This window comes from Pelmatolapia mariae, linkage group LG17, assembly GCF_036321145.2.
Source record: "Pelmatolapia mariae isolate MD_Pm_ZW linkage group LG17, Pm_UMD_F_2, whole genome shotgun sequence".
NCBI classification, from domain to species: Eukaryota; Metazoa; Chordata; class Actinopteri; order Cichliformes; family Cichlidae; genus Pelmatolapia; species Pelmatolapia mariae.
In genome coordinates, this window is record NC_086242.1 from 34,178,757 (window position 1) to 34,205,971 (window position 27,215).

General features: G+C 40.7%; 2 protein-coding genes and 1 long non-coding RNA gene across 8 annotated transcripts in view; 2 read left to right on the top strand and 1 right to left on the bottom strand.

The window, feature by feature from the left end:
* The first annotated feature begins 1,854 nt into the window (after positions 1 to 1,854).
* On the top strand, positions 1,855 to 9,748 carry ak4 (adenylate kinase 4). The gene is made up of 5 exons (XM_063460335.1): positions 1,855 to 2,389; positions 3,263 to 3,382; positions 5,600 to 5,772; positions 6,542 to 6,660; positions 7,246 to 9,748. The coding sequence occupies exons 1-5, from the start codon at positions 2,248 to 2,250 to the stop codon at positions 7,370 to 7,372; spliced, it is 681 nt and encodes a 226-aa protein (XP_063316405.1). The 5' UTR covers positions 1,855 to 2,247; the 3' UTR covers positions 7,373 to 9,748.
* On the bottom strand, positions 4,057 to 14,847 carry LOC134615726 (uncharacterized). Its single transcript, XR_010091332.1, has 5 exons — positions 14,741 to 14,847; positions 13,632 to 13,889; positions 12,758 to 13,185; positions 9,680 to 9,751; positions 4,057 to 4,882 (listed from the first exon to the last, which is right to left on the bottom strand). It is a non-coding gene; the product is annotated as an uncharacterized LOC134615726 (long non-coding RNA).
* dnajc6 (DnaJ (Hsp40) homolog, subfamily C, member 6) overlaps positions 9,946 to 27,215 on the top strand; it is a 41,514-nt gene continuing 24,244 nt past the window's right edge. For 4 of the 6 annotated variants that reach the window (XM_063460329.1, XM_063460331.1, XM_063460330.1 and 1 more), the window contains exons 1-2: positions 15,032 to 15,352; positions 26,802 to 26,937. In XM_063460329.1, the coding sequence (XP_063316399.1) occupies positions 15,154 to 15,352; positions 26,802 to 26,937 (335 nt within the window). In that variant the 5' untranslated portion in view covers positions 15,032 to 15,153. Of the gene's footprint in view, positions 10,466 to 15,031; positions 15,353 to 26,801; positions 26,938 to 27,215 lie in introns of those variants that run through there. The other 2 variants (XM_063460334.1, XM_063460333.1) reach the window with 2 other exon arrangements.

The window sequence follows — 27,215 nt, forward strand, 5'->3', positions numbered from 1 at the left end:
TCCCCCTCCCTCCCCCGCGCGCGCGGCGCGAGAAGCCTCTCGAGCAGTCCGGTCGCGTCGCTGGCCGTAGCTGCTCCTCCTCCTCGTCGTCTGCCCGCCCTCCGTACTTCATGTAAACAACTCCATTAGCCCCACTGCACAGGGGCACTAGCCAAAAATAAATAGATAAATAAATAAATAAATAAAAATGGCCGTGTCAGACGTGGACAGCAAAGCAACATGTGTAACAACTAGACAGAGCAGCGGTGTCAGGCTCGGAGCGACGTCTGCTGTTGGTAGTGACTATAAAAACAGTCCCTGTGATGAAAGCGCGTCCATATTGCGTAAACCCTTAATGTAAATAGTCGAGGAATGGCTTATAACCCACTAACAGTGAAGGCAGCAGGGAGGCATAGAGACCAGGAGTAAAGACAGTAAAGCGAACTATAGAGGAATAAGCACTGTCGAAGCTTGTCGTTGCTTTCTCCCCTCAAAGAAGAAAAAAAAATTAAAAGTTGGCCAAACAGAAACAACACTGTTATTTACGTCAGCTCACGCGAACATGCACGCTTGTTTTCACTAGCATAAATGTGCACGTGAAAAAAGCGACTTGATGCAAAAACACACATATATATATTTATACATAAGTGCAACGTTCGCAGTGAATATTGTGCAGCCAAACGTTAACGCCCAGCGTTGCACACACACCCCTTTTCTGGGCAAAAACAATCAGCATGCTGTGGAATCTAAATATAATCATTTCTTTTTAATTGCATTTAACTCGCATTTAACGTGTGACGAACAACGAGCTCGCTTACCTGCAATCCCCCTGTTTAACGCCCCGTGTTTACATGAATATTTTTAATGACGCAGCAAGACCACACAGAGCAACGTGATTGTCGCCATTTTTTGTTGTTATTGAATTCTCCAAAGCCATGTGACAAAAAAAGAGAGAGAGAAAAAAGATCGTGATTTTAAAATCAGGTTTCCGGTTTCGCGGACAAAAACTACTTTTCCGAAGCTAAAAAAATAAAAATAATAAAATAGAATAAAATTAAAACGAAGGAAAAAAAGGTTAATCTTCTGAGCTGCTGGTCTGATGGATTAGTCTGGTTATTCCACAGACTGAAGACTCAAGGTTGTGCGCAGTATTTGACAGCTCCGGGACGCTGCCGCCGCCGTATGGCTCGCAACAAGTACTCCCTAGATTCCACCCGTGCGCAAATGTTTCGCGGAATGACGGCGTCTCGTTTGCTTGTTTCTGCGCCTCATGCCAGCAGTGCGAAAGCGTGAGAAATTAAGCGGCGTTGTAAAGGCTCCGATCGGCTGAAAATGCTGTCAACAAGTGGTGAAATCCAAGCATAACCAACTACTTTTAATGATTAGCGGGGTAACGAGCACGATTTTAACGCAGAACTCTCACCATTGGTTTAAAGTGACCTTCCCACTGCGAAGCAATTAACTGTGTAATGCAAATAAACCCACGTTTTATTTTTATTATTTTTTTAAGACCGACAATAATTATTTTATTTTTTAAATAATCTTTTTCCCTTTTTCCTTGTTTTTTTGTTTGTTTTATTTTGATGTATTTGTACGCGCCTACGTGAGGTAAATATTATTATTTTAACACGTGGCTATGATAGATTGGCAGATAGATGGATGGATAGAACAGCAGTATTTTTTTCTATGCCGTTGTTAAATATAATAATAAAATTAATGTAAACTTTCCCCTCTCTGTCTTAGAGTGACCCATTAGCCTACATATGTTTGTGGGCTGTATATTTAAAGAAAACTACAGTAACCAGTTTACCCTGCGACGTTCTCCCATCCGCATTTTTTCTGGATGAATGTGCGCAGTAAAATAGGGCGTTCTGGAGACTCCCTCATTCATTTGCAGACAAATCGCTAGTCTTAAAGACGAAGGCGTAGCGTAACGTATCCATAAGAGAGCCTGAAGAAAAAAGAAAAAAGGGTGTTTCGACTTGATCCGAGTCTGAGAGCAGGATAGTCCCACTGTGCGCAGAAAGTGGGCTCTGTCTGCGTAAAGATCCACAGACTCCAGAGATAGGCTGAAATTTACATTGGCAGAGTTACTTTTTTTTTTTTTTTTTTTAAACCGTCCTAACCTTAGATCTATTTGATTGCTCATGCTTGCAACTGATGAGGAATTTAATTAAAAGGTGAGCCTATCTCTGTCTCTGGCGCACAACCTGCAGAAGTGACATCTGAGCATCTTAGAGTTTTTGTTTTCACAGTAGCTTTTAAGATATGGCCAAGTTATTCCGAGCTGCTATCATGGGTCCACCGGGATCAGGGAAAGGAACGATATCCCAGAGGATTGCGCAAAGTTTTGGCCTGCAGTATCTGTCCAGTGGTCATTTTCTACGAGAGGGCATAGCGGCAAAAACAGGTAGGTAGGATATACACAGCAACCCAAACGGCAATACTGTGGTGTAAACAGGAAGAAACCGTGCGCAGAGGGAAAAGTTGATGAAACTCTTAATTTTCTTCGCTGCATATCTTAAATTCACGATCCCCCTTCTCCCGCGAATGCAAAAATAGCAAAAATACCAATTCTGCTAAGGTTGCAGGAGGAAGTTGTGCGCATTTGTTTGTGTCCACAGTTGTTTCACTGCAAACTTTGAGCCCTCTATCCAAACTGCACCGCGGAGGACATTTGTTACTATCAACTGTTTCAGTCAAATTCACCCAGAGCACTAACTCCAGCAGTTTCTCCAAACAGCCTAAAACCGTTTCTTTCTTTCTCTCTTTCTTTCTTTTTTTTGGTTTTTGCGTGCGTGTGTCTCTCTGCACTTCCTCATTGTGGCTACAAAAGCACAGTCAGTTTAATTTCCAGCATGTGCCAAGCTCACACTGACAATAAGGTTTAGTTCACTATGGAGGGTTTAAGTAAAAACACATGTGCCTTAAGAAAACCTTGCTGCCATGTTTCAGGAAAAATATATATATATATATATATATATATATATATATATATATATATATATATATATATATATATATATATATATATATATATGCATGGTAAGTTAGTTTGCTTGACAAACCCTGTGACTTAGCGTGAATCTTTTATGCAATTATCTAAGTAGGCCACAGAGTTTACACTGTAATTTCAAATGGATAAGGCTCCAGGTTTGTAGAGTGTCTGGTGAGACCGCCACACTGACACAACAGGCCCTGTCCTGTTTTGTTTATGAACTTCAGAATCCAGAATCACAAACACACACACGTTGTCTGTTTTCACCTGTCTGTTGTGTATCAGAGGCAGGCTTGCTGGTGAAGACCTATGTAGAGAGAAGCATGCTGGTGCCTGACCACGTGATGACCAGATTGATGCTGCCCAGACTGGAACAGCTGAGCGGTCACAGCTGGCTGCTGGATGGTAAGAAGAACTGGGTTGTTTTTTGTTACAATGCTTCTTTCTATTCTTTTCTTTGCTTTACTTTTTCATTAACACTTACATATAGCACCCTGCCCCACTACTCTGTCTTTATTGTTTGTAGTGAGGTTGGGAGGGATGTTTTCATTATGCAGCCTCATGGCAGTGTTAGGAACTACCAGCTATCTTTCAAATCTGATTGGCCACCACTCGGTGCCACCCCTCAAATCCTGACACTGAAAGCTAGAGAGAAAAATAAAAGAAAGCAAAGACACACTTCTGCATTTTCAAAAATTAACCACAAAGAGTCATATGCTTTGGCTTTACTTAAATCTGAGGGGATTAAAAAAATACTCTCCTCACTATTCTACATGTGTGAGTAATAAAGTTTTAAGGTCCGATGACCTGAATGACTGAGAACCTTCACAGACTTTTAAGGTACTGGTTTTGCAAGTGTGTGTACATGCTTCACTGGTAAAATAAAATGTAAAAAACACTTTCCCCTGCTTATTTAAGCATTTACAGGCAATAGCATTGTTCCATTACCTTTCACCCTCACACCCCCCCCCCCCCCCCCCCAAAAGATCACTTTTTTATGATATTCTAATCATATGCTAATAATCACATACTTTTCATCAGTCAGTCATTAATAGCAGTCTTTATACAGGATACTCATACTTTTGGAGGAACTTGTTACATGAATAAAGCGCTGACTTTGCAGGTTACCGTGTCTTTTTCAAGGTTGAATATTAGCCACTGCCATCAAGAGAAATGCAAAACATTGACGAAACAAGCTAGTGGGTGTTAAACCAATTCAAACCTTGAAGCATGATCAGTAAACAAATAATTGAGCAAGAGGGAAAGCAAATCAAGGTTACACACACACACACACACACACACACACACACACACACACACACACACACACACACACACACACAGACAGACATACACGCCTGCATTTCCTCGATCATGCCTCTATCATGCCTTTGATAGTCTGTGTTGCTGGTGCCAACTGGATATTTGTTTGAATGGCGTGTTTGGTTTTTACCATTCAAAGTTCGTGTCATGCTTTCATTTACCTAGCTACATACATGCACTATAGACTCTCAAAGTCTTTGGCATGTCTTCAGTATTTTGTGTCTCTTTCTGTGTTGCAATCTTTGATTTAGTGCTTTTCTGTGATTCATTTGTGGGCTCCAGCATGGCAGCTCTAACCCTGGTAGAGTTTTAACAGTGCCTTATTAACCAAACAAAAGAACAGGAGTGTTCGAGAACTGTCAGTTCTTGGACACAGAGGAAAGGTAGAAACCAGGGACACTGTGTAATGTAACATTTAAGGTCAACTGTAAAAAAAAGAAAAAAGAAAAAAAAAGTGCATTGTCATAGCCAACAGAACTAGAAATACAGAATCCATTTGTAGATTTGACTTCTGCCATCGTACGTCCTTGAAAAACTTTATATCGATTCCTTGTGTTCCGTAGGTTTCTTGGCTTGTGGTTTCTGAGTAAAAAAAGAGAAAGGAAGAAGTCTCCAGATAAAGATCAAAGCACCCAAAACAAATGTTTAATGTGCAAGCGTCATAACAAAAACATGGCATAAAATAGGGGCTGAGCCCCTCCCGAAGTCCACAGTTGTCTCCACTGCTTTGACACCGTTTAGTTCCAGGTTGTTGTCTCTACATCAGACTATCATTCTGTCAGTTCCCCCCTGTAGGCAGACTCATCCCCACCTGAGATGACCCCAATATGGGTCATGTTGTCTGCAAACATCAGAAGTTTGAAAGCATAGTGATTGGAGGTGCAGCAGTTAGACACAGGGATTGGCAGCATGAATGAAAGGCGCTGGCTTGTCATTTCTGCTGGTGCTCGATAAAAGCCGTGTAACTGAAAGCTTCGGGGTTTTTCACCCCATTCATTCACAAGTGCAAAATCCTGATATAATATCATGACTGCAAGCCATTCCACAGGAAACCTGTAAACACCTTCTGCCAGCTGGTGATATTAGCAAGAGGAAATAACAGCATCTGAAACTGTGAAACAGAATATTTCATGTGTATACGGTTTCTTCCTCATGCTATTGACTGAGCTGTGATCATACCTTCAAAAGTGCACGTTCACTTTTTAGTCTTTTAGCTAACTCAGTGTGTAACATTGCTTTTTTCCTGGTTGACCACTCGATGACTCATGTTTTCCCTTCCCTCTCCCTCACTGTGCCTAGGTTTCCCCCGCACACTCGGACAGGCTTTGGCCCTCAACAATTTGTATCAGCTAGACTTGGTTATCAGCCTAAACATCCCCTATGAGACTCTCAAGGAGAGACTGAGCGACCGCTGGATCCATCCAGCCAGCGGCAGAGTCTACAACATGGGCTTCAACCCTCCCCGAGTGCAGGTGTCAGCAGCCTGGAAGTGGCAGCATAGCCACAAAGTTTGAAATAGTTTGGAATTTAGATTTTTATTTTTTGTGTGGATGTTTCTTCCCGACGAGTTTTGTGTCATTGTGGGTTTTTTTAAGCTGTTAGGGATTTAGTGCCTTTCTTCTACAGGGTGGAAACCTGCCAAAATGAAAGGCTGAAACCAAATGAGGGGGAGGATTGTTGCCACACTCCCGCACCACCACCACCACCACAGCTTTGTGATTAGTTTTCTTTAGTTTTTTTTTAAGTTTCCAAAGTCCCAGTTAGCACATAATCACAACTATCTTATCTTATATATAACTGACTTATCATTATCTTAAATATGCAATATTTAACATTGTGTGACTCATAGTAGTGTGACGTGAAGATATGAAGACTCCAGTACACATTAGCGATTCACAAATATGATATTGTTGTTTTTTTACGGAGTATTTCTTATGGTTAAAATGTTCTTAAAACAACTGCAAATTGTAAGCATGAACTAATTACAATGGAATCAGATTGCCATATTTTTATTTTATGTTGACTATAATATTCCTGAAAGTAAGCTCCTTAAGATCAATATATGGGCATCATGTTGACTGCATATTGTGGACTTAATGCAGCATGCGGAGGCAAATGCACTGTTGTTTGCTAATTTTGTGTATTGTACTGTGCTTCAATCCCATTTGCAAATGTCATTTCACTGGTTTGTGTTGTGTTTGCCTTTGCTGCGTTGTTGTAACCTTGCATTGCCTTCCTCAGGGTAAGGATGACATCACAGGAGAGCCACTGATTCAGCACGATGACGACAAGCCGGAGGCTCTGATGGCCAGACTGAGACATTACAAAGATGTGGCAAAACCCGTAATTGATTTGTACAAGTCAGTAAATACTTGCACTTCATTTGATCTTACTTTATATTTTGTTATTTTTTACATTTGTTTAATCATAGTCATATTTAAATAGCTTCTAGAGGAAATATAAAGTATGATAATTTAATACAAGTAATACAGCTTGGGTTTGAACATTACATGTATGTCTTGGTGCATGCTCAATCATCCAGGTATGTAAATCTCCAAAGGTTGATTCTGTTCATCTGGACATCTCGAAACGTTTCTCCCACGTCCAAATGAACAGAATCAACTTTTGGAGATTACAGTTGCATGTGTGTAAATGTTTGGTCACAGAGCTAGAAATAAGTGACTTCTTATTACCCTACTTCATCTCTGCATTGTCAAGTTTGCATTAGTCACAGTTAGCATGGCACGCCTGACTCTCAAATTATTGTCAGTTCAGTTGAAATGTGGGGATTGTAGGAAATAAGCTTTGAGCCTCTAATAGAAAAGTCAATACACTTGATGCATCCGTTCTAAATTGTCCATTTTGTGGTATAGCCTCCAGATAATGTAAGAACTGTACCCACAACCTGCTTTTCCTCTCATTTGTTCTCCTATTTCTTCACTCAGGTCACAAGGAATCCTGCACTCATTTTCCGGTACAGAGACAGACCGGATTTGGCCTTATATCAATTCTCTCCTCAGCACCAAGATGCACACACAGCCATCAGATACCTGCCAAGCTCAGACACCATGAGTCTACCCCGAATGAACAAAAAACCAAGGGGAAGGGGGGGGGGAAGAAGTGCAGTGGTGCCTTTACGTACTGGCCTGGTGTCAGCTTTCGGTTTTGTCATTAAGAGTGAACTTTAGAACAATGGACCAGGTCACTGACACACATGTTTCTCATTGACTGTCCAGTTTTCCAAACTAAAGGTTGTATGAAAATTTCCAAAGACTTATAGAATGAAGATTGTGACAAATTCAGATTCAGAATCCTGACAGTAAAACATTCAAGATCGTTCAAGCCTGCTAAAAACCAAAATGCTTAAACATCCAAATTTTGCACAACACTTTCATCAATCAGTTTATCACACATGAATTTTGATCTTCAGTTACTCCGATCCAACCACTGAATGAGCCAATATGGAAAAAGTAGACACTAATGTCTAATTTATTTTATAGTAAAACCAAAAAACGATGGGGGAAAATAATACTCACATGTTTAAAAACACTTACAGTTTTTTAAATATAAATCACAGCATAAAATATCATCACATTATTGCCTAGAAAACACACACGAAGAGTAAATATTCTCATGCCATTGCCTTAACTGAGCAATAGTAATGTTCATCATCGCCTTTTATATGAAAACATCATTTGAGTCATTTTTTTCTTATACACTAGAAACCTGTTAAAGCCTGTGTGCTACATGTGAAGTCATCTGTTACATACAGAACTGTTTTTTTTTATTTAAATGTATTTGTGATTGTACACTATAGCCATCAGTTACACAGACAGTGCAAGCTGTATCAAACTGCTAATCTTTTTTGCTGAAATGCTGTTAACTTTGGTGTGCAGTCATCTTTGGACTTGTACAAGAATCCCGTACAGTGACTCAGCGGCACTGGGATGAAGATCAGTGCCTTCAGTATTGTTACAGTCCTTAAAACATGCCATAAGGTTGCCTTGAGATTCTGATCACCAAAATGTGATATTTTTGGTATGCTGCAATGATTTTGCAGTGATTGTTCAGTTAAATACTTTTATGGTTCTGATATGGTCATAGATGCAAAGATGTTCTCATTTCTGGATTGTTTGAATGTATAAATCAGTGCTGCAGGATGAACAAAATGTAGTAGGTCTTTGCAGACTTTGCTTTGTAGCTTTTTTGGTTTCATGTGATTGTTTGAAAGTCGCAGTGATTATTCACAATACAGAATAGCTTATGAAATGCTGACCAAGACAGTAATTTAGCCACACTAATAACCAACACGTCCATCATCAAATACGTTTCTAAAATATTTGATGTAGCTCTGTTAGTGCTGTCCAACCATTTTAAAAACTTGTATGTAAATTAGCATCTGTTTTATTCACTGCAGCATATTTCCCATGAGCTTCTCTTTGTTTTACATCCCAGGTTTGTAATGATTGTTTTTTCCATTATCTGTGTTTTGATTGTATGGGTATGTTGTACATTTGATTTAAAAGTACTATGAGTTGACTCTCATATTGTAACCAGAAGACCAAAGAGGAAGTAAACATGAGAGTGCAACAGAGCCTGGGGAAGGAGCGAAATAAACTGATACATGTTTGCTAATGTAGGACAAATCCAGACTCTTAGAGGGAAGTGGGTTTACACTGTGCTGTGTAGGACTGAATGCTTCTTAAATGAATGGGTGTGGCAATGAGTTTTTTGCCCTGTGTTCATAAAGTGCTGTCAAAACATGTTAGGCATGTTAAATCTGTTTTCCTATGTCAGCTTTCATTGTTATTCTATGCGATTAAACCAATACTTGCTTAACAACATGCACTTGTGCACAACTAGATACGTTTCTTAAGATCATGCAATATTGTGTAAGAGAGCTAGGAGATAATTAAATGAATGATAATAATGTGTGTACAAACACACACCTTGTGTGTACAGTGCGTTCTTTAAACTGTTTCTCTACTTAATAAAGAGGGCTGTGTGACCACAACAACTTATGCAATAGCTACTCCTGGGACTTTAAATACAGTGCACGCTTCTGCCTATACTATGGCAGTCTCTCTTCCTTCTTGTCTGTCTTTCTTTCTAGAAAATATAAATGTGTGAATCTTGTATCTCTCAAATCCTCTGAGGAAAGCAAAACGCCAAAATCTAAATGTGTGCCAGCTGCAGGGCATATTTAAAAGACCAACGCTAACACACACTGAAACCACACGAGCATGCTTAGGAATACTATCTCTGGCCTCCCATCGTGTCTAATCCTCTCTGATCTGTGAATCAACCCCACGTGAGTTAGAGCTTGGGTGAAAGACCTTCTCCACCGTCGCGGATTACCGTCTCATCTGCTGTGTTTACCTTCGACGGGAGGCGCAGCAGAGTCGACTGTGAACACCTGATTCAGATTTGGATGATGAACAATGTTCTCACCTGCAACAAACCAAACCAAACACGAGGATTATTATTATTATTATTATTATTATTATTATTATTATTATTATTATTATTATTATTGCAATGTGTGCCAAATCTGAAGCATGTCTTGCATTTTAGTGTCGTTTGGCTGGCTCCTGACTATTGCGTTTTGGGTTTTTTTTTTTTGTTGTTGTTTGTTTTTTTTTTCAAAATCTGCTTTATGAATTTCCGGTCACCAGTGCTGATTTTTACAATTATTGAACGCATCTTTGTGTGGAAACATTCTCCTTGCTCTTCGCTTCTCCGTGCAGTCCACTCCGGGTTTTCCCCCTTCAGTTCAGGCAGGTTGCGCTGAGCGGCGCAGTTTCTACTGTACAAATTCACGAACATCCACGCTCCCACCACCGCCTCGCCTTTAACTCATCCACATCTTCTACAGATCTACCAATCGCCATCGCGGGACTTTGTTTGTTGATCATGTTCCAAAATGTGATTATATGATGATGCCGTAGCCTCCGGTTGTTTCTGTCATTTTTTTACGGGTTAACCTGGAGTTACCGGGGAGTTGTTACATGACAGCAGGTCTCACAGGGCGTTTTTAACGCACTGACCTTTGACTGGCAGCGAATGACAAATCAAAGGTCGGTGTCTGTGAGCAGAGCGCAAAGCGCATCTCTACCTCGGCACAAGACGGCGCTCCCGGGAGGATGGTAGAAGGCGCTCAGAAAGGTAAAGTCATCTGCTGGATTTTCTGTTCGCACTCTTTGATTGAGTTTATGAGAATTACAATTTATCGTCTCGGGCTCTGCTGTGGCCTCAAAGCAGGAAGAGAAGCGGAGAGCATCACGATCCGTGTGTGGATGTTACATAATATCTACCTCCGGAGACTGTGGCCACTTCCCCGACAGTTCATCCCTGCTCGGTGGACAGATTTCGCTTCCAAGGAGAAATGTTTCCTCTCAGTTAGCGTAAGGGAAGGATTGATTAGAGTTTAACAAATTAAAATACACTTGTTTCTGTGCAGTTGGCCTATATTTTGCAAGATGCGCTCACGATTAGGATGAATGACATCATTTGGGTTATTTCTGTCAGGGGCAACGATTTTTCCCTCCCCCCTTTGCATATAAGACATCGTGTCCCTTCTGCAAGAAAATCACAGCTATTGTTACTTTGCTCGTACTGGCATCGACCTGAGGTGACTGGCTCACATCACGAGGACTGGCACTTTTCTTTTTTAGTAGTATTTAGAATTTTCTATTGGCAGGTGATTTCGACCATAACTGCATTTCAGAAAATCAGTTGAAAGCACATCCTGTATGTCCCGTCCTCAATTCAGTCTCGCAGGACAAATTTCAAGAAACAGAAACAGTTTAGTCAGAGCACCGATGTTAAATAATGCTGTATGAGGAAAGGGTGCTATGTATTTTCCATCACATGCACCATATTTATCACCGAGGGCTCGCTCTTGTTGAGAGGAAGGCTCCTCTGTTTTGATCCAATAGCGTACCTTTACATCACCAAACGTCACGCACACCACGTGAGCGGATTACAGGACTTGGCGTGGATTGATGTTTAACCACTGCCTCACCTTTCGCACCAGGATGTTATAGTCATCCATCAGGATTTAGAGTATGACTTGTTTAATGCAAACAGGCGTAAATGGTTTCATTATGGCTCAGTATAAATTGTGTGCACAAGGGCTTCAAGGCTTTTTATGGTTAAGTGAAGAGATTGTCAGATAAACAGGCAGCATCAGTCTGTAGATTTTCATGACAGTCCTGATGAAAGCTACAGCAATGCACACTCCAGCAGCGACAATATTTACTCAGACACGTAAGAACTAATGCAACACCGGCTCAGCAGTTGATTCAGGTCTGCTACCTGATTTATCAGCAGACTCGTGCAGCTGATGCAGCAGATTCCTGGATTCTGCTTTAACTGTTATAGGGATAATGATTAATCTTCAAACTACCTTTGAGGATAATGGTAAAACCATTATAAACTGTGATACAGCTTCTTTTCACATTACAGCAGTTGCCATATAGCAGTACAGTGGAAATAGAAATGAATTCCCAGAAGGTCATAATAGCGGCTTCTCCCATGTCATTTAAAATTTAATGGAAAACAATATAAGAGGTGCATGGTGGTGCGGTGGTTAGCACTGTCACCTCACAGCAAAAAGGTCCTGGGTTTCAATCCTAGTTGGGGCCTTCCTGTGTGGAGTTTGCATGTTTTCTCTGTGTCAGCATCAGTTCTCTCTGGGCACTCCAGCTTCCTCCCACAGTCTAAAAACATCCAAGGGTTAGGCTTAGGCAAGAGAGGGTTAGGCAAGAGCTTAAGGCAGGTTTTGAATTTTTTTTGGTTTTCTCAAAAATCCTGGTCTGCAATGACCCTGATATCAATACTGTGGATGAACAAGGGAAGAGTTGCTGAAGGTTTATTGTTGGCATTTACTTTTTGTTGTGAGCCAGTCTCCTGCATTTATGTAGCATGTGTCTCATAGCAAAAACATTTAAATTTAGTGTCCATATTATGGTACCTAATGATGTTAATACCTTTAGGATAAAAGAAAGATCTCTGAATGGGATTTGATATATCTGGGGGCAAATTGTGATGGCTAGAAGACTGGGTCAGAGCATCTCCAAAGCTGCAGCTCTTTGCGGTGTTCTTGGTCTGCAGTGGTCAGTATCTATTAAAAGAGATCCAAGGAAGGTAGAGTGGTGAACCACAGGCTAATGGGGGCGGGGCTAAGGCTCGCCTGTAGAGCAAAGGTTGGCCCATGTATTCAATAGTTGAGCTACTGTAGCTCACTTTAGTGTCAGAGTACTCAGTGCATCACAGTTTGTTGCGTAAGGGGCTGCATAGCTGCAGACCAATCAGGGTACCCATGCTGACCCCTGTACACCACTGTACAATGAACACAGAACTGGACCACAGAGAAATGGAAGAAAGTGGTCTGGTCTTATGAATCATATTTTCTATTACATCATGTATATGGCTGGGTTTGTGCTTGCTGCTTACCTGGGGAACACCTGGCACCAGGATGCACTATGGGAAGAAGGTAAGCTGACGGAGGCGGCGTGATGCTTTGGCCAATGTTCTGCTGGGAAACCTTGGGTCCTGCCATCTACGTGGATGCTACTTTGACATGTACTAACATGTACTACTCTTTAAACTGTCATGGAAACGGTCATGGACAGCTTTCAGCATGATAGTCTGCCTTCCCACAAAGTAAAAAATATCTCAGGAATGGTTTGAGGAGTTTGAGGTGTTGAGTTGGCCTCCAAATTCCCCAGATCTCAATCCAGTCGAGCATCTTTGGGATGTCCTGGACAATTCGATCAATGGAAGCCCCTTGTCACAACTTATTGGACTTAAAGGATCTGTTGCTAACATCTTGGAGCCAGATACCACACCTTCAGCGGTCTAGTGGAGTCAATGGGTCAGGGCTGTTTTGGCAGGAAAGGGGGACCAACATACTATTAGGGAGGTGGTCATAATTTTTTGCCTAATTGTAACCTTGACATTAAAACCAAATTTAGAGTCTGAAAAACACACACACACACACATCTCTCTCTCTCTCTCTCTCTCTCTCTCTCTCTCTCTCTCTCGCTATATCTATATCTATATATATATATATATATATATATATATATATATATATATATATATATATATATATATATAATCAGTTTAAAATTTGAATTTAATTGAGTTTTTTAAAAAAAAAAGCCAGAAAACTTTTTTACAGATTATATTATATATTATAAAATACAGATTTGGATACAGAACAGACAAAAAAACAAACACAACGAGATAAATTAAAGCACATTACATGCTACAAATATGTATTTAAGTTCATGTGTAATGACAAAGCAAAGAGCTCATACTGCACCTGCTTGTGGCGTGCTCAACATGCAGCGCATCACTGGCTAAATACTGGAAGGCACGGTTCGGAACTAGACTGGAAGCTCCTTTGCAACAATGCAGGAGCAGCACGTTGCATCCGGTTATGGCCGGGGTATCATTCTTCCCTTTTGGACATTCCGTTCCCGCTGTGCTTTGAGCTCCGGTCTGTTTTCCTAAAAGGGTTTCCCAGGCTCATGTCCTCTTTTCAGAACCATGCAGGGTTTTTGTTGCCAGGGGACAAGGCCTAGGAAGGAAGCATGCCATCACTGGTCAGTGCTTTGTCCTACACGGACTTGGGGTCATAACACAAAAATGAAACGGACAAATTTGGAGCTAAGAGACAAATCTGCCTAATTTTAATGGTTATTAAAATCCAAGTTGGTCCAAAAAAAGAAAAAAAGAAAAAAAAAGGAAATTCTTTATGAGGAAGAGTTTCCTTTTTGTGGCAAAGCATGGCACTATTGTGCCCCTGCTCCTATTCATTCTGACAGAGCCAGGAGTCCTTGTTCATTTTTAGTGCAGGAATCAAATGAAAACTGTTCTCAGTTATGGTCCCAGACTTCTAATCTGGACCTTATTTACACAAACAAAAGCAGCTCTAAATAAATTCAGGTGTTCAAATGCAACACTGGGAGCATTATCATTTAAATCAACAATTCATCTACACACACACCTCAGACCATTCAAATCTCTGCCTCTACTATGCACATGTCATTGCAAGCACGATTCATCATTTGACTCGAGTGTGGAAATCCAACAGTTTAGTTCCCTTCATCACTTAAAAATGAACTGATTTACTGGGAGAAAAGAAGCCACTGTTCAAATCATCTGTTAATTATGTGAGTCCATTTTAAGTCCATATTTTGCTGTCTTATTGTAAATTTTAATACCTTTGGGTTATTTATTAGATCTGACCAAAACAAGTCACTTAAAGACATGGACTCTGTTAAACCGTGACATGCATTTTGAACTATTTTGGGACATTTAATATGATTTAATCCAGCATAAACACTGGAAGTAAGTGCAGTTCTTTACAATTGTCCTAATGTTTTGCACTAATGATATAACAAGTGAAAGATTTGGGATATTACTTACCAGATTTAAACGAATGCTTCTAGTCTCAACCAGCCTACTAGAGAGTGTGAGTGCAGCTTTAACGCAGGACGACTGTGAGTGAGTTGGGGTGGATTTCCCTTGTACTCAGTCGGGGACTACAGCAGTAGCACAGGCGTCGTAGTAGAATGCGCTGCTGAGAAAAGGAGGATGCAATAGAGGAAAGAGAGAGAGGGAGAGAGAAAGAGAGCGAGAGACCACCCGGTTTTCTATCACAAACAGAGGAGAGCGGCCACCCTCTCATCCCCGGACATGTGGTGCACCCAGCAGCAGCAGCAGAGGAGGAGGCACTAGCAGCAGCAGCAGCTCGGGCAGCAGCGGCGGTGACGGCGTCGCTTTCTACGTCTTCTGGGCTTCTTTTGTGTTTAATTTCCCTTCTTTTGTTTCCTTTGGTAATGAGCTTGCTGGGGGCCTACAAGAAAAAGAGCAGTTACGATGGATATGAATCTTTGCAGCTGGTCGATAGCGGAGGGGATAGCTTCAGCATCGGCAGAGGGAGCAGCGGCGGCACACTCGGAGGCTCCATAGCGGCCACCCTCGGACCGAAGGCGGGCCCGCTGAGAGAGGAGGACTGCAGCACCATGGACAGCTCAGGTAAGAGCCCCTACCGCCTCCGGCTGCTTTACGAATGGCGTTTGGAGCCTTCGTGGACGCGGAAAGGGCTTTAATGAAGGTGTTTTGACTTTACTGAGTGTTACCGCGGCCTGTAATTGTCTTGGTAGCAGTGGACAACATAATGGCTAACATAAGTGAAAGTAGCCTACAGAGGAATCCTAAAATCCCAGACCCCACCTAAGAGACTGTACTGAGCTGCTACTGTAAAATAGATGTAAACATATATGCCATATATGAATTTGTAAATACGCCTTACTCTTCTTGCATGACCTATCTGTTCCTACCAACTTCAAACAGGCTTCTATAGATGCAGATGTTTACTGTATCCAAAAATATGTTCTGAATTTTTTAAACACTTATCAATTTTTTTTCTATTAAAATTACGGGAAAAGTCTATGCAAAGTAATTTTATTGCTAAATTTGGGTGCTATCTGCTATGTAGACCATATTTCATGGTTTATTTACTTTGCACATGGGCTTTAAGACCAAAATTCTACCGCAACTGTAGCAGAAATATCATATGTCAACAGTTAAGAGGATAAATCTTGTTTAGTTTGGGGCGGTAGAAGCACAAATCCTCTCTGTTTAGGTTTTAATCTGGTAGTTGTTGATGACAGATTATTAGCCCCACATATCTGATATATAAGAAAAACAAAAACCCTGTGGATGTTAGTACTCCAATCCACCAAAGTGCTGTAATTTAATCCAGCTGTTTGAATTCATTGGTTTTGACAGATTCAGTTTTTTGTTTAAAAATAAATCCTATAGGGTGGTATAGTTTTGGGATAGTTTCTGTTGCCTGCGCTCCTTCCATACTTACTATTCCTAAAATAGCAGACTCCATGATAAGAGCCAAATACCTGGCTCATGATACAAATATAAATTTTTGTCACATGCCAGACATTTGGCTCTTTCCATGGACTCTGCCACTTTTAATAATAGCAAAGGCTCTCATTAGCATAACATCCTATGCACCTCTATATAGAGTCATGTGATGAATGTGAATAGGCTTCCTTCTCTTATAAATGTATAAAAGTAATAATTTGAACATGTCAAATGTGAACAACCAACTCAAACTTAAAAATAATTTCCAGTTTTAAAAAATTGAAATGATGGCACAGTTGTCCAAAAATATTAGCACTACAGTTATTAATACCTATATTACAGAATAATAACAACAATTAAAACATATGCAAAATAAATAAATAACATAAGGCTGATAGGCGTATCTAGATTGTGAGGCCTGTTTGTAGAGTGTGTGTTCACCACACTGCAGTACTCTGTGGAGTCAGCCAGTCTCCAGAGATGAACATTTGTGTGAAACAAAAGAAGCTGGATGAGGAGGGTGGGAGGGTCAATGAGGAAAGGGGATTGTGGGTGGGGAATGGGGTGGGGTGGGTGGGTGGGTGGGGGGGGGGGGGGGGGGCACTCCTGTGTCAGATGTCTGCCTGGCCAGTGTGTACAGACAACCTTTTTGATCTGCTTGTGTGTGCATGTGTGTGTCTATGCATCCATCTGTTTTTTCCCCACAATGCTGGATGCGGAGGGGTAAAGGTTGGCACTCTAGGAGGAGGGAACCACATTCAAACAAGCTATTGATCTTTCTCACAAAGCCAAGGGCCCTCTGTGCTGCTGATTTCCTGTGCTCTCTTCCTCTAAATGGCCAGGCTAACCGCTGCTCTATTACCTGATAGAGCCTGTATCAGAGCCTCCTCTGGTGTCTCCATTAGCAGGGTTTGTCACTGTAGCTGGCTCACTAGCCAGCAGACTCCCACATCCATCTGTGTCATGGACACAGAGGCACATGGGCAAGCTACCAGACCAACAGGAAAGCAAACAGGCAGATTCTAACAGATCTGCAGGGGCATAATGACTGAAAAAAACAGAGATAGGCAAAATGTGCTGAAGCAAAGGTGAGGGTCACATTGAGGGTGTATGACTACAAGGTAACCACACTCTATAATAAATATAGATAAAAACAACTTAGGAAATATATAGAAAATAAAGTAAGCCTGCACAATAAAAAAAAAAATGTAACTTGCTTAATTAAGGACTGGTATCATTTCGATTGTAATATTTCAGCAACACAATAAAACTAAAGGCCCTAATGATCTTGCTGAATACACCAATCTGTACTTTTCTTTCACCACCGCTAAATACTTTCTAAGTTATCGTGTAGCTAGCTTAGATTTTTATTGTCTAATTTAATCTAGATCGGGGTTTCTAAACTCTGCGGTCACACGGGATGATTAATGGGCCATTGAAATCATGTTAAATATAATTTTTCTTCTTAAATATAGATTTCATTGCCTATTTTTTTGTGAGTCCTGTGGAGTTTGGCATTTCACAGTCTGTCTGAAATGGTCATATCTTCAGGCCTATGAAACAATTTGTTGTTGTAAGCAGATGCTGCTTCAGTTTAACAGCCAGTAAGTTTGAGAATCACTGCATCAGCTTTATAAAAAGTCATTTGGTGTAAAGTAGCCGATACAGCTGACACTGTGCAATTAAACTGTCCAAAAAGGGAACCACTTAGGATAATTAGAATATGGAAAAAATATAGATGAGTGAACAGATAAATGGTAGATCATTGGTCCAAGTTCACTTTCCAGTTTGGTTTCAACATCACCAACATCATCCTGTTAGATCTTACTACAACACTTTCTGCCATTTACTGGGGTTAATTTATACAGAGCATGGCATAACCCCACCACAGTTTTACATCTGTTTAAATAACTCAGCTGTTTGATATTGTCATTGTATGTTTATCAAACGTGTTACATGTGACGATAAATAGTTTCTGTGGACACTGCAGTGCCCATAGAAACTCTTCCACTCTTCATTATAGCGTTGCTTCAGCTCATTGAGGTTTGTGGGCATTTGTGTATACACAGCTCTGTTAAGGTCTTGCTGCAGCATTTCAGTCAGGTTGAGGTCTGGACTTGGACTGACCCATCGCAACACCTTGACTCTTTTCTTTTTCAACCATTCGGTTGTAGATTTGCTGATATGTTTGGGATTGTTGTCTTAATGCATGATCCAGTTTGGACAAGCATTAGCTAAAGCTAAGGAGGGTAAAAAGAAAAGTGCCTGGACTTCTTGAAGTTTCTTGAAGACGTTTAACCTCTCATCCGAGGAGCTTTTTCAGTTCTAAGAGCAACTGGTGGAGAGTCCCAGATTTTTTAAGCCCTATTGGGAGTGTCCCTAAATGGTGTCCAAATTAATGGGCTGCATCCTCCTGAGGCCACATTTGTAGACCGATTACGTCATAGCGACGCGACAAAGGCTGTCCAAATTCGTGGACTCCTCTGAATGCAGCTGACAAATGCATCCTCCTTTCTCCTGAATTTGAAGGATGGGTCGGGTGTATCCTTTGTGGTCCACCATATCCCAGAATTCATAGCGCGGCCCAGCCAATTCCAGTTTTCAACAATGGCGGCCGCTACTAAGTTTAAATATTACTGTTATTACTCTTTCTGGGTCACAAAATAAACTTTTAACATATTTTCAGGCGAGAATGTAGCTGTGTAAACTTCAAATATCTGCTCGGTTTATCAAGATATCACATATTTGCAAAAGTGCTCCGACGTTTTCGGAGACGTCTGTTACCCAACAGCTCGATAGCTAGCTGGGAGCTCGAGGGTCACTAGAGCCGGCGAGAACGGCAAACTCCCCGCACATCATTTTCAGATCACCGCGGTCTTTCGCTACTCAGATTAAATGTGATATATAAGTCACTTAGATAAACTAAAAATGTTGCTGTTTGGCTTTTTTCAGTGTTTTATTTGTTCGTGAGTAAATTGGTTTGGCTGAGATTAAAGTTTATTGATTAGATTAGATAAAATAAAACTTTATTAATCCCTCAGGTGGGTTCCTCCTTGGTTTTCACACAGCTGAATAAATGTCAAACAGAAAACTGATTAAACAGAAGTGTGAGATGGTAGAGAATTTACACCAGTGTCATGTTATATTTTAGATAGCAAGGAGCAGACGGCCGAGTTTATTAAACTCCACCGAGACAGCGGTGACGCAAATCTGAAGGCTACACCATCCAATTTCACAGCCGTTTACTTCCGGCCTACCCAATCTTCTGAGAACCCGGCCCACGTAGACTGCGAAGGACGGGTCCTCAGGAGGATGCAGCCTATGAATTTGGACACCCCTTTAGTGTCCCTAAGAGGGTTAGCTAAATGTTAGCTAAAGCTAACATTTGATGCTAGAAGAGTTTGGAATACAGACGACTTAAGGTTTGACTCAGTGCCTGCAAGGTGCTCAGGTTGTGTGGTTTCAAAACAAGCCCAGATTATCACCCCTCCACCTCCATGCTTGACAGTTGGTATGAGGTGTTTGTGCTGATATGCTGTGATTGGTTTTCACCAAACGTTGTCTCGTCTGTTTTAAGGACATTGTTCCAGAAGTTTTGTGGTTTGCTCAGATGCAACTTTGCCAGCATGTGCTGTGCTGCCACAGTCTTTTTAGAGAGAAGGGAAATCCATCCAAACAACCTGCACTTATTCAGTCTTTTTCTAATTGTACTGTTATAAACTAACATTTAGCATGCTAACTGTGGCCTGTAGTATCCGAGATGTAGCTCTTGTGGTTTTTGCAGTTTTCCTGAGCGTTGCACAGTCCAACCTTGTGCTGAATATCGTGGCACGTGTGTTAACACACACTTGAATGCTCCATTTCAGCGAACTGACCAAAGCTTCTGGTTTTCTTTAGGTCCTGTAAAAAGCTTTTCACAAGACTGTACGTAATGATGAAGTTTAAAACACAGATGACACAGATTAGTTGGGCTTGTTTTTAACTATCCCAAGCAGCTTTAAGGATCTGAAGGTTCAGAAGTCGTGACAATGTTTTTTAAAATTATGAATTTCAAAACTTTTGTAAAAGAATCAGTTTGCCTAATTCTCTGTCAGCTTCCTCCTACACTTAGTCAGAGCTGTAATACCAGCGTGTCAGCAGCATGTAAAGGCTTGCTTGTCATTCAAAGGAGCGGAATACACTTCTGGTTAAGCTGTGTAGTAGATGATTAATCATAGACTCCTTGTCTTATCAGCAGCATCTATAATTAAGCAGATTAGCGTCGGGTTGACACTGCAGTTGTTGAAATTCAGGAAGAAACAAGGCCCATGATTATGGTACCCCTGAGGTTAAGTGCAGGGTTTTTGCCTTTTGAGCTTTACTGTTGTCCCTGTGCATCTATCTGTGTCGTTAACACTAGGCTGGATATTGAGGGAGTAAGGTTTGAGGCTATAGAAGGAGGGAGACATATGCTGACAGCCAACAGATCCCTCTGGACATGAATAGAACTGCCTTGTCTTTTTTCCTCTCACTTCAGTCACCTCTGTCTTCCCCTCCTGTTTCTATTGGTCAGCTTAGTGAATGTGATACTAGGCAGCTGAGGAGGGGCGATGTGGGCTATCGGACCAGCCTTCTTTAAGTGGAAAAGCTCTTTTGGATGTGACATTTCTTTATGAATGTTTGCTCATTTAGCATCACTGCTGCTTCTCCATCTGTACAGGTATCAAACATCACTTAGTTCTTGATGTCAGGGTAGAGTGTAGGATCCTGGTTTTCTTAATCCTGTCAAGGTCACTGACTGGCAGATGTGTATGCCAAGGAGCTTAAAATGGGTCAAAACGTACTACTGAAATCACAGCCTTGCCTAAAAAAAGGAAAGGGGACTGTTTTAGCTTTTATTGTTCAGTGTAGACACACCCAATGATGCAACTATATTTCTGAGATAGGTGACTGGATTGTTTAATCTTTATTATCCTTGAGATGCTTTTTGGATTGCAAAGAGTAGTCGACACAAACCTTAAATACAAAAAAGACACACAAATCAAAACTAATCAAACAAACTAGCCAACTACAAACCTGTCTATCGCTTTGCTTTTAAAAAATGTTTTCTGGGGTCTTTGTTGTCTTTAAAAATGTTGACACATTAGAGAGAAAAAAAATCTATCTATCTATCTATCTATCTATCTATCTATCTATCTATCTATCTATCTATCTATCTATCTATCTATCTATCTATCTATCTATCTATCTATCTATCTATCTATCTATCTATCTATCTATCTATCTTAAAGACATGTTTATGCAGTTACATTGTATAAAAACTCGACTTAACACTGGTAATCTTTGCTGTTTGCAAAGTTCAATTCAATTTTTTTTAGCATGGGGGAATTTTGGTGTGTCACAGGCTGCAAGAGTTTTATTTCTCAGTAAAAATAAATCCCCGTCATGCACATCATGCCTCAGCAGTCAGAGACCAAAAGTCTAATTTTGGAACTTAGTGAAGAATCGCTGCAAATACATCATGCATGTGGTGAAGGAGTCTCTGTCGAAGGAGTTTGAAGCAGCTGCTGTCTGTGGTTGTATATCAAACTTTCCACGCAGCTTTTCTCCTAGACGTTGTTTGTAATGTCTTTGCGTCTTTCCAAGCTCCTAAAATAAGGATGGAGTTGATGCTTTCAAGCTTCTCATCCAATTGCAAAGAAAACATTTAGCAAAATGTCAAGTTTTGACATTTTGATAACATAGCAAAAGTATGTGGGTAGTTGTTTCAGATAAAAGTGAAAGTTTTTGTTTGGCTTCTGATTTTGACAACCTCTGAACTTGGCCTGACAGTCTGACATGCTGGTTGGCTGACATGACAGGCACGGCAGCCAACCAGCATGAAAACAAATATGTCCTTGCATAGCCCATTAGCTATTCCTATGAGCTATTCCTGTCATATTCCATTTTCAGAGTTAGAAACATCCCACAAACTACTAACTAGTGGTACAGTAGTTTCTCATCATAATGAACCATCTGTGTAACCTCAATAACCCTTTTCCCCAGTGCTGTCCAGATGAAAGTCATCGATAAACCCATAACATCTTTAAGAGTGTGAATCTGACATTTCCAACTATTAAAACCAAAGAAAAACTTTGTACAGACTCAGTCTGTTTTTGCATAAGTGCGCAGTGTTCCTTCTCCTGCATCACTGGGAATTTTCTTTTTGGAATAGATGAAGAAGTTGCCTGTTAAAAATATTTTGCATTACTTCCATTAGTTTATCCAGGCCAGTGCAACACATAAACTAAGCTTTCTTTGTTTTTAATAATGGGGAAAAACCTACTTGCACATACGTGAAGATGAATTATAGATGAGGATCACCAAACCCGAAAAACAACCCTACTCTGGGCCCGATCTAAAATTTGATGCTTAGCTAGCTTAATGATCCCCACTGACCGGTTTGGTTGGGAGAAGCTCTTTTCACTCCTCACAGATCATAAACTCAAGCACTGACTGAATGCTTCTCTGTCGGCAAGTGCACATTTCTGCAGACAAGACAGGTTGTGCATGAAGCATGATGCTAAGAGGAGAGTTTGCCTAAAATCCGGTTGTGGGTGTTTGTCTGCGGCATCATGTTTAATGTCGGTAGATTAGTCAGCACTGCCAGATGATATAAAGTAATGACATGGTGGTTTCTATGCACAGTAGGTGAAGAGGGCAGACAGAGGAGGGAGGGTCTGCGTGACTCAGATTAAACACATGGGCCTCATCCAATGTTAAGAATATATGCAAACACACACAGATGCGCATGAGCTGGTGTGAATTTTAATGTGTGTCTTGTCTCTTATGTCCTTCTCCATCATTCCTTCACACCTACACACATCAATTTCAATTTTCAATTTTATTTATACAGCGCCAAATCACAACAAAAGTCGCCTCAAGGCGCTTTATATTGTACAGTAGATCGCACAATAATAAATACAGAGAAAAACCCAACAATCATATCATATGACCCCCTATGAGCAAGCACTTTGGCGACAGTGGGAAGGAAAAACTCCCTTTTAACAGGAAGAAACCTCCGGCAGAACCAGGCTCAGGGAGGGGCGGCCATCTGCTGCGACCGGTTGGGGTGAAAGAAGGAAAACAGGATGAAAGACATGCTGTGGACGAGAGACAGAGATTAATAACAGATATGATTCGATGCAGAGAGGTCTATTAACACATAGTGAGTGAGAAGGTGACTGGAAAGGAAAAACTCAATGCATCATGGGAATCCCCGGCAGCCTATGTCTATTGCAGCATAACTAAGGGAGGATTCAGGGTCACCTGGTCCAGCCCTAACTATATGCTTTAGCAAAAAGGAAAGTTTTAAGCCTAATCTTAAAAGTAGAGATAGTGTCTGTCTCCCGAATCCAAACTGGAAGCTGGTTCCACAGAAGAGGGGCCTGAAAACTGAAGGCTCTCCCTCCCATTCTACTTTTAAATACTCTAGGAACAGCAAGTAAGCCTGCAGAGCGAGAGCGAAGTGCTCTAATAGGGTGATATGGTACTACAAGGTCATTAAGATAAGATGGGGCCTGATTATTTAAGACCTTGTAAGTGAGGAGCAGAATTTTGAATTCAATTCTGGATTTAACAGGAAGCCAATGAAGGGAAGCCAAGACAGGAGAAATATGCTCTCTCTTTCTAGTCCCTGTCAGTACTCTTGCTGCAGCATTTTGGATTAACTGAAGACTTTTCAGCGAGTTTTTAGGACATCCTGATAATAACGAATTACAGTAGTCCAGCCTGGAAGTAATGAAGGGATGAACTAGTTTTTCAGCGTCACTCTGAGACAGGATATTTCTAATTTTAGAGATGTTGCGCAAATGGAAGAAAGCGGTCTTACATATTTGTTTAATATGTGCCTTGAAGGACATGTCCTGGTCAAAAATGACTCCAAGGTTCCTCACAGCATTACTGGAGGCCAAGGTAATGCCATCCATAGTAAGGATCTGCTTAGATGCCATATTTCTAAGATTTTCAGGACCAAGTACAATAACCTCAGTTTTATCTGAATTAAGAAGCAGGAAGTTAGCGGCCATCCAGGTCTTTATGTCTTTAAGACATTCCTGCAGTTTAACTAATTGGTGTGTGTTACCTGGCTTCATGGATAGATAGAGCTGCGTATCATCTGCATAGCAGTGGAAATTTATGCTATGTCTTCTAATGATGCTGCCTAGGGGAAGCATGTATAATGTAAATAGAATTGGTCCTAGCACTGAACCCTGTGGAACTCCATAATTGACCTTAGTGGGTGAAGAGGACTCTCCATTTACTTGAACAAATTGGAGTCTATTAGATAGATATGATACAAACCACTGCAGTGCAGTACCTGTAATACCTACAGCATGTTCTAATCGCTCTAATAAGATATTATGGTCAACAGTATCGAACGCAGCACTAAGGTCTAGCAGGACAAGCACAGAGATGAGTCCACTGTCAGAGGCCATAAGAAGATCATTTGTAACCTTCACTAAAGCTGTTTCTGTGCTGTGATGAGCTCTGAAACCTGACTGAAACTCTTCAAATAAGCCATTCCTCTGCAGATGATCTGTTAGCTGTTTGACAACTACTCTTTCAAGGATTTTTGATATGAAAGGAAGGTTGGATATTGGCCTATAATTAGCTAAGACAGCTGGGTCTAGAGATGGCTTTTTGAGTAAAGGTTTAACTACAGCCACCTTGAAGGCCTGTGGTACATAGCCGATTATTAGAGATAGATTGATCATATTTAAGATTGAAGAATTAATTAATGGCAGGACTTCTTTGAGCAGTTTTGTAGGAATGGGGTCTAAAAGACACGTTGATGGTTTAGAGGAAGTAATTATTGAAGTTAACTCAGAAAGATCAATTGGAGAAAAAGAGTCTAACTTAACATCAATGGTACTAAAAGTAGCTGTAGACGATATTACATCTGTGGGATGATTATTGGTAATTTTTTCTCTAATGATAAAAATTTTATTTCTGAAGAAGTTCATGAAGTCATTACTAGTTAACGTTAAAGGGATTGTTGGCTCAGTAGAGCTCTGACTTTTTGTCAGCCTGGCTACAGTGCTGAAGAGAAACCTGGGGTTGTTCTTATTTTCTTCAATCAGTGACGAATAGTAAGATGTTCTGGCTTTGCGGAGGGCTTTCTTATAAAGCAACAAACTATTTCTCCAGGCTAAATGATGATCCTCTAAATTTGTGACACGCCATTTCCTCTCCAGCTTACGAGTTATCTGCTTTAGGCTACGTGTTTGAGAATTATACCACGGAGTCAGGTACTTCTGATTTGAGACTTTAGTTTTCACTGGAGCTACAGTATCCAGAGTCGTACGTAGTGAGGAGGTAAAATTATTAACAAGATAATCGACCTCTGTTGGAGTAGCGTTCAGGTAGCTGTCCTGCTCTATGTTGGTACAGGGCATTGAAGATGATAACAGTGGGTGGATTATATTCTTAAACTTAGTTACAGCACTTTCAGAAAGACATCTACTTTGATAAAGTCTACTCTCCACTGCTGTGTAATCAATTATTGTAAATGTAAATGTTATCAGGAAATGATCAGACAGCAGAGGGTTTTCAGGAAACACTGTTAAATGTTCAGTTTCTAAGCCATATGTTAAAACAAGATCTAGAGTGTGATTAAAGTGGTGGGTGGGTTCTTTTACATTTTGAGAGAAGCCAATTGAGTCTAATAACAGATTAAATGCAATTTTGAGGCTGTCATTTTTAGCATCTACATGGATGTTAAAATCACCCACAATAATTATTTTATCTGAGCTGAGCACTAAATCAGATAAAAAGTCTGAGAAATCAGAGAGAAACTCTGTGTAAGGCCCAGGTGGACGATAGATGATAACAAGTAAGACTGGTTTCTGAGTTTTACAGCTGGGGTGGACAAGGCTAAGCATCAGGCTTTCAAATGAATTAAAAGTCTGTCTTGGTCTTTCGTTAATTAATAGACTGGTGTGAAAAATTGCTGCCACACCGCCCCCTCGGCCTGTGCTTCGAGGTTTCTGGTAGTTAGAATGACTCGGGGGTGTTGATTCATTTAAACTAACATAATCATCCTGCTGCAACCAGGTTTCTGTAAGGCAGAGTAAATCGATTTGTTGGTCAATTATTAAGTCATGTACTAACAGAGACTTGGAGGAGAGAGACCTAATATTTAATAATCCACATTTCACTGTTTTACTCTTTGGTTCAGATGTGGATTCTGTATTGTTCTTTCTTTTTGATTTTTTATGTTTAAGTTTTTTATTGCTGGTTTTTGGTTTGTTTTTTGTCTGTTTGGGAGCTGACACAGTCTCAATGGATGTTTACTCAGTGTGTAGAGCAGTGACTCATGTTCATCACCAAAATAAAAAACCTCTGAATTAGTGCTCGAAGGATCGCGGGTCTTCGAGCACTGCGTGTATAATTCATTTGCGCAAAAACGTATGATGGGACGTTTCAGCGGAAGGTTGCCCTCCTCTCACGTGTAATTTTGGTCGCTTTCCCTGTGCCACAAAGGTGGGATCAGCTACAGTGACTGCCCTAAATCAAAATGAAGTAGGAATTTGTTGGACATCAGTGACATCAGAGCTTGAAAAGCTTCTTGCTCCTTTGTTCTCAGATATGGATGCAGGCTATGGCGGAGGACTGCTGGATATGGTCAAGGGAGGAGCTGGCAAGTTCTTCAGCAACTTTAAAGACAACCTGAAAGACACGCTGAAGGACACCTCCACCAAAGTCATGCATCAAGTTGCTACGTAAGTGACCACTGCATTCATATGGTTTCATTTTACAGGAATGAATACAGTTTTGCTCAAATCTTATACTAATAAGCAAAGATTATTTTTCGAGAGACTTGAGCAACAGAAGCAATGGAGACTTGGTTGGCTACTGCAACTGTATAGAGGTGATGATTAAAAATAAAAAACTCTTATTTGATTAAAATTTGGCTGATCTTATGTTCAAGGTTGTCGTGTTGTTTATGTCCAGACAGCGATTTTTAGCCTCACATTAACGTCTATTTCAAAATGACCTG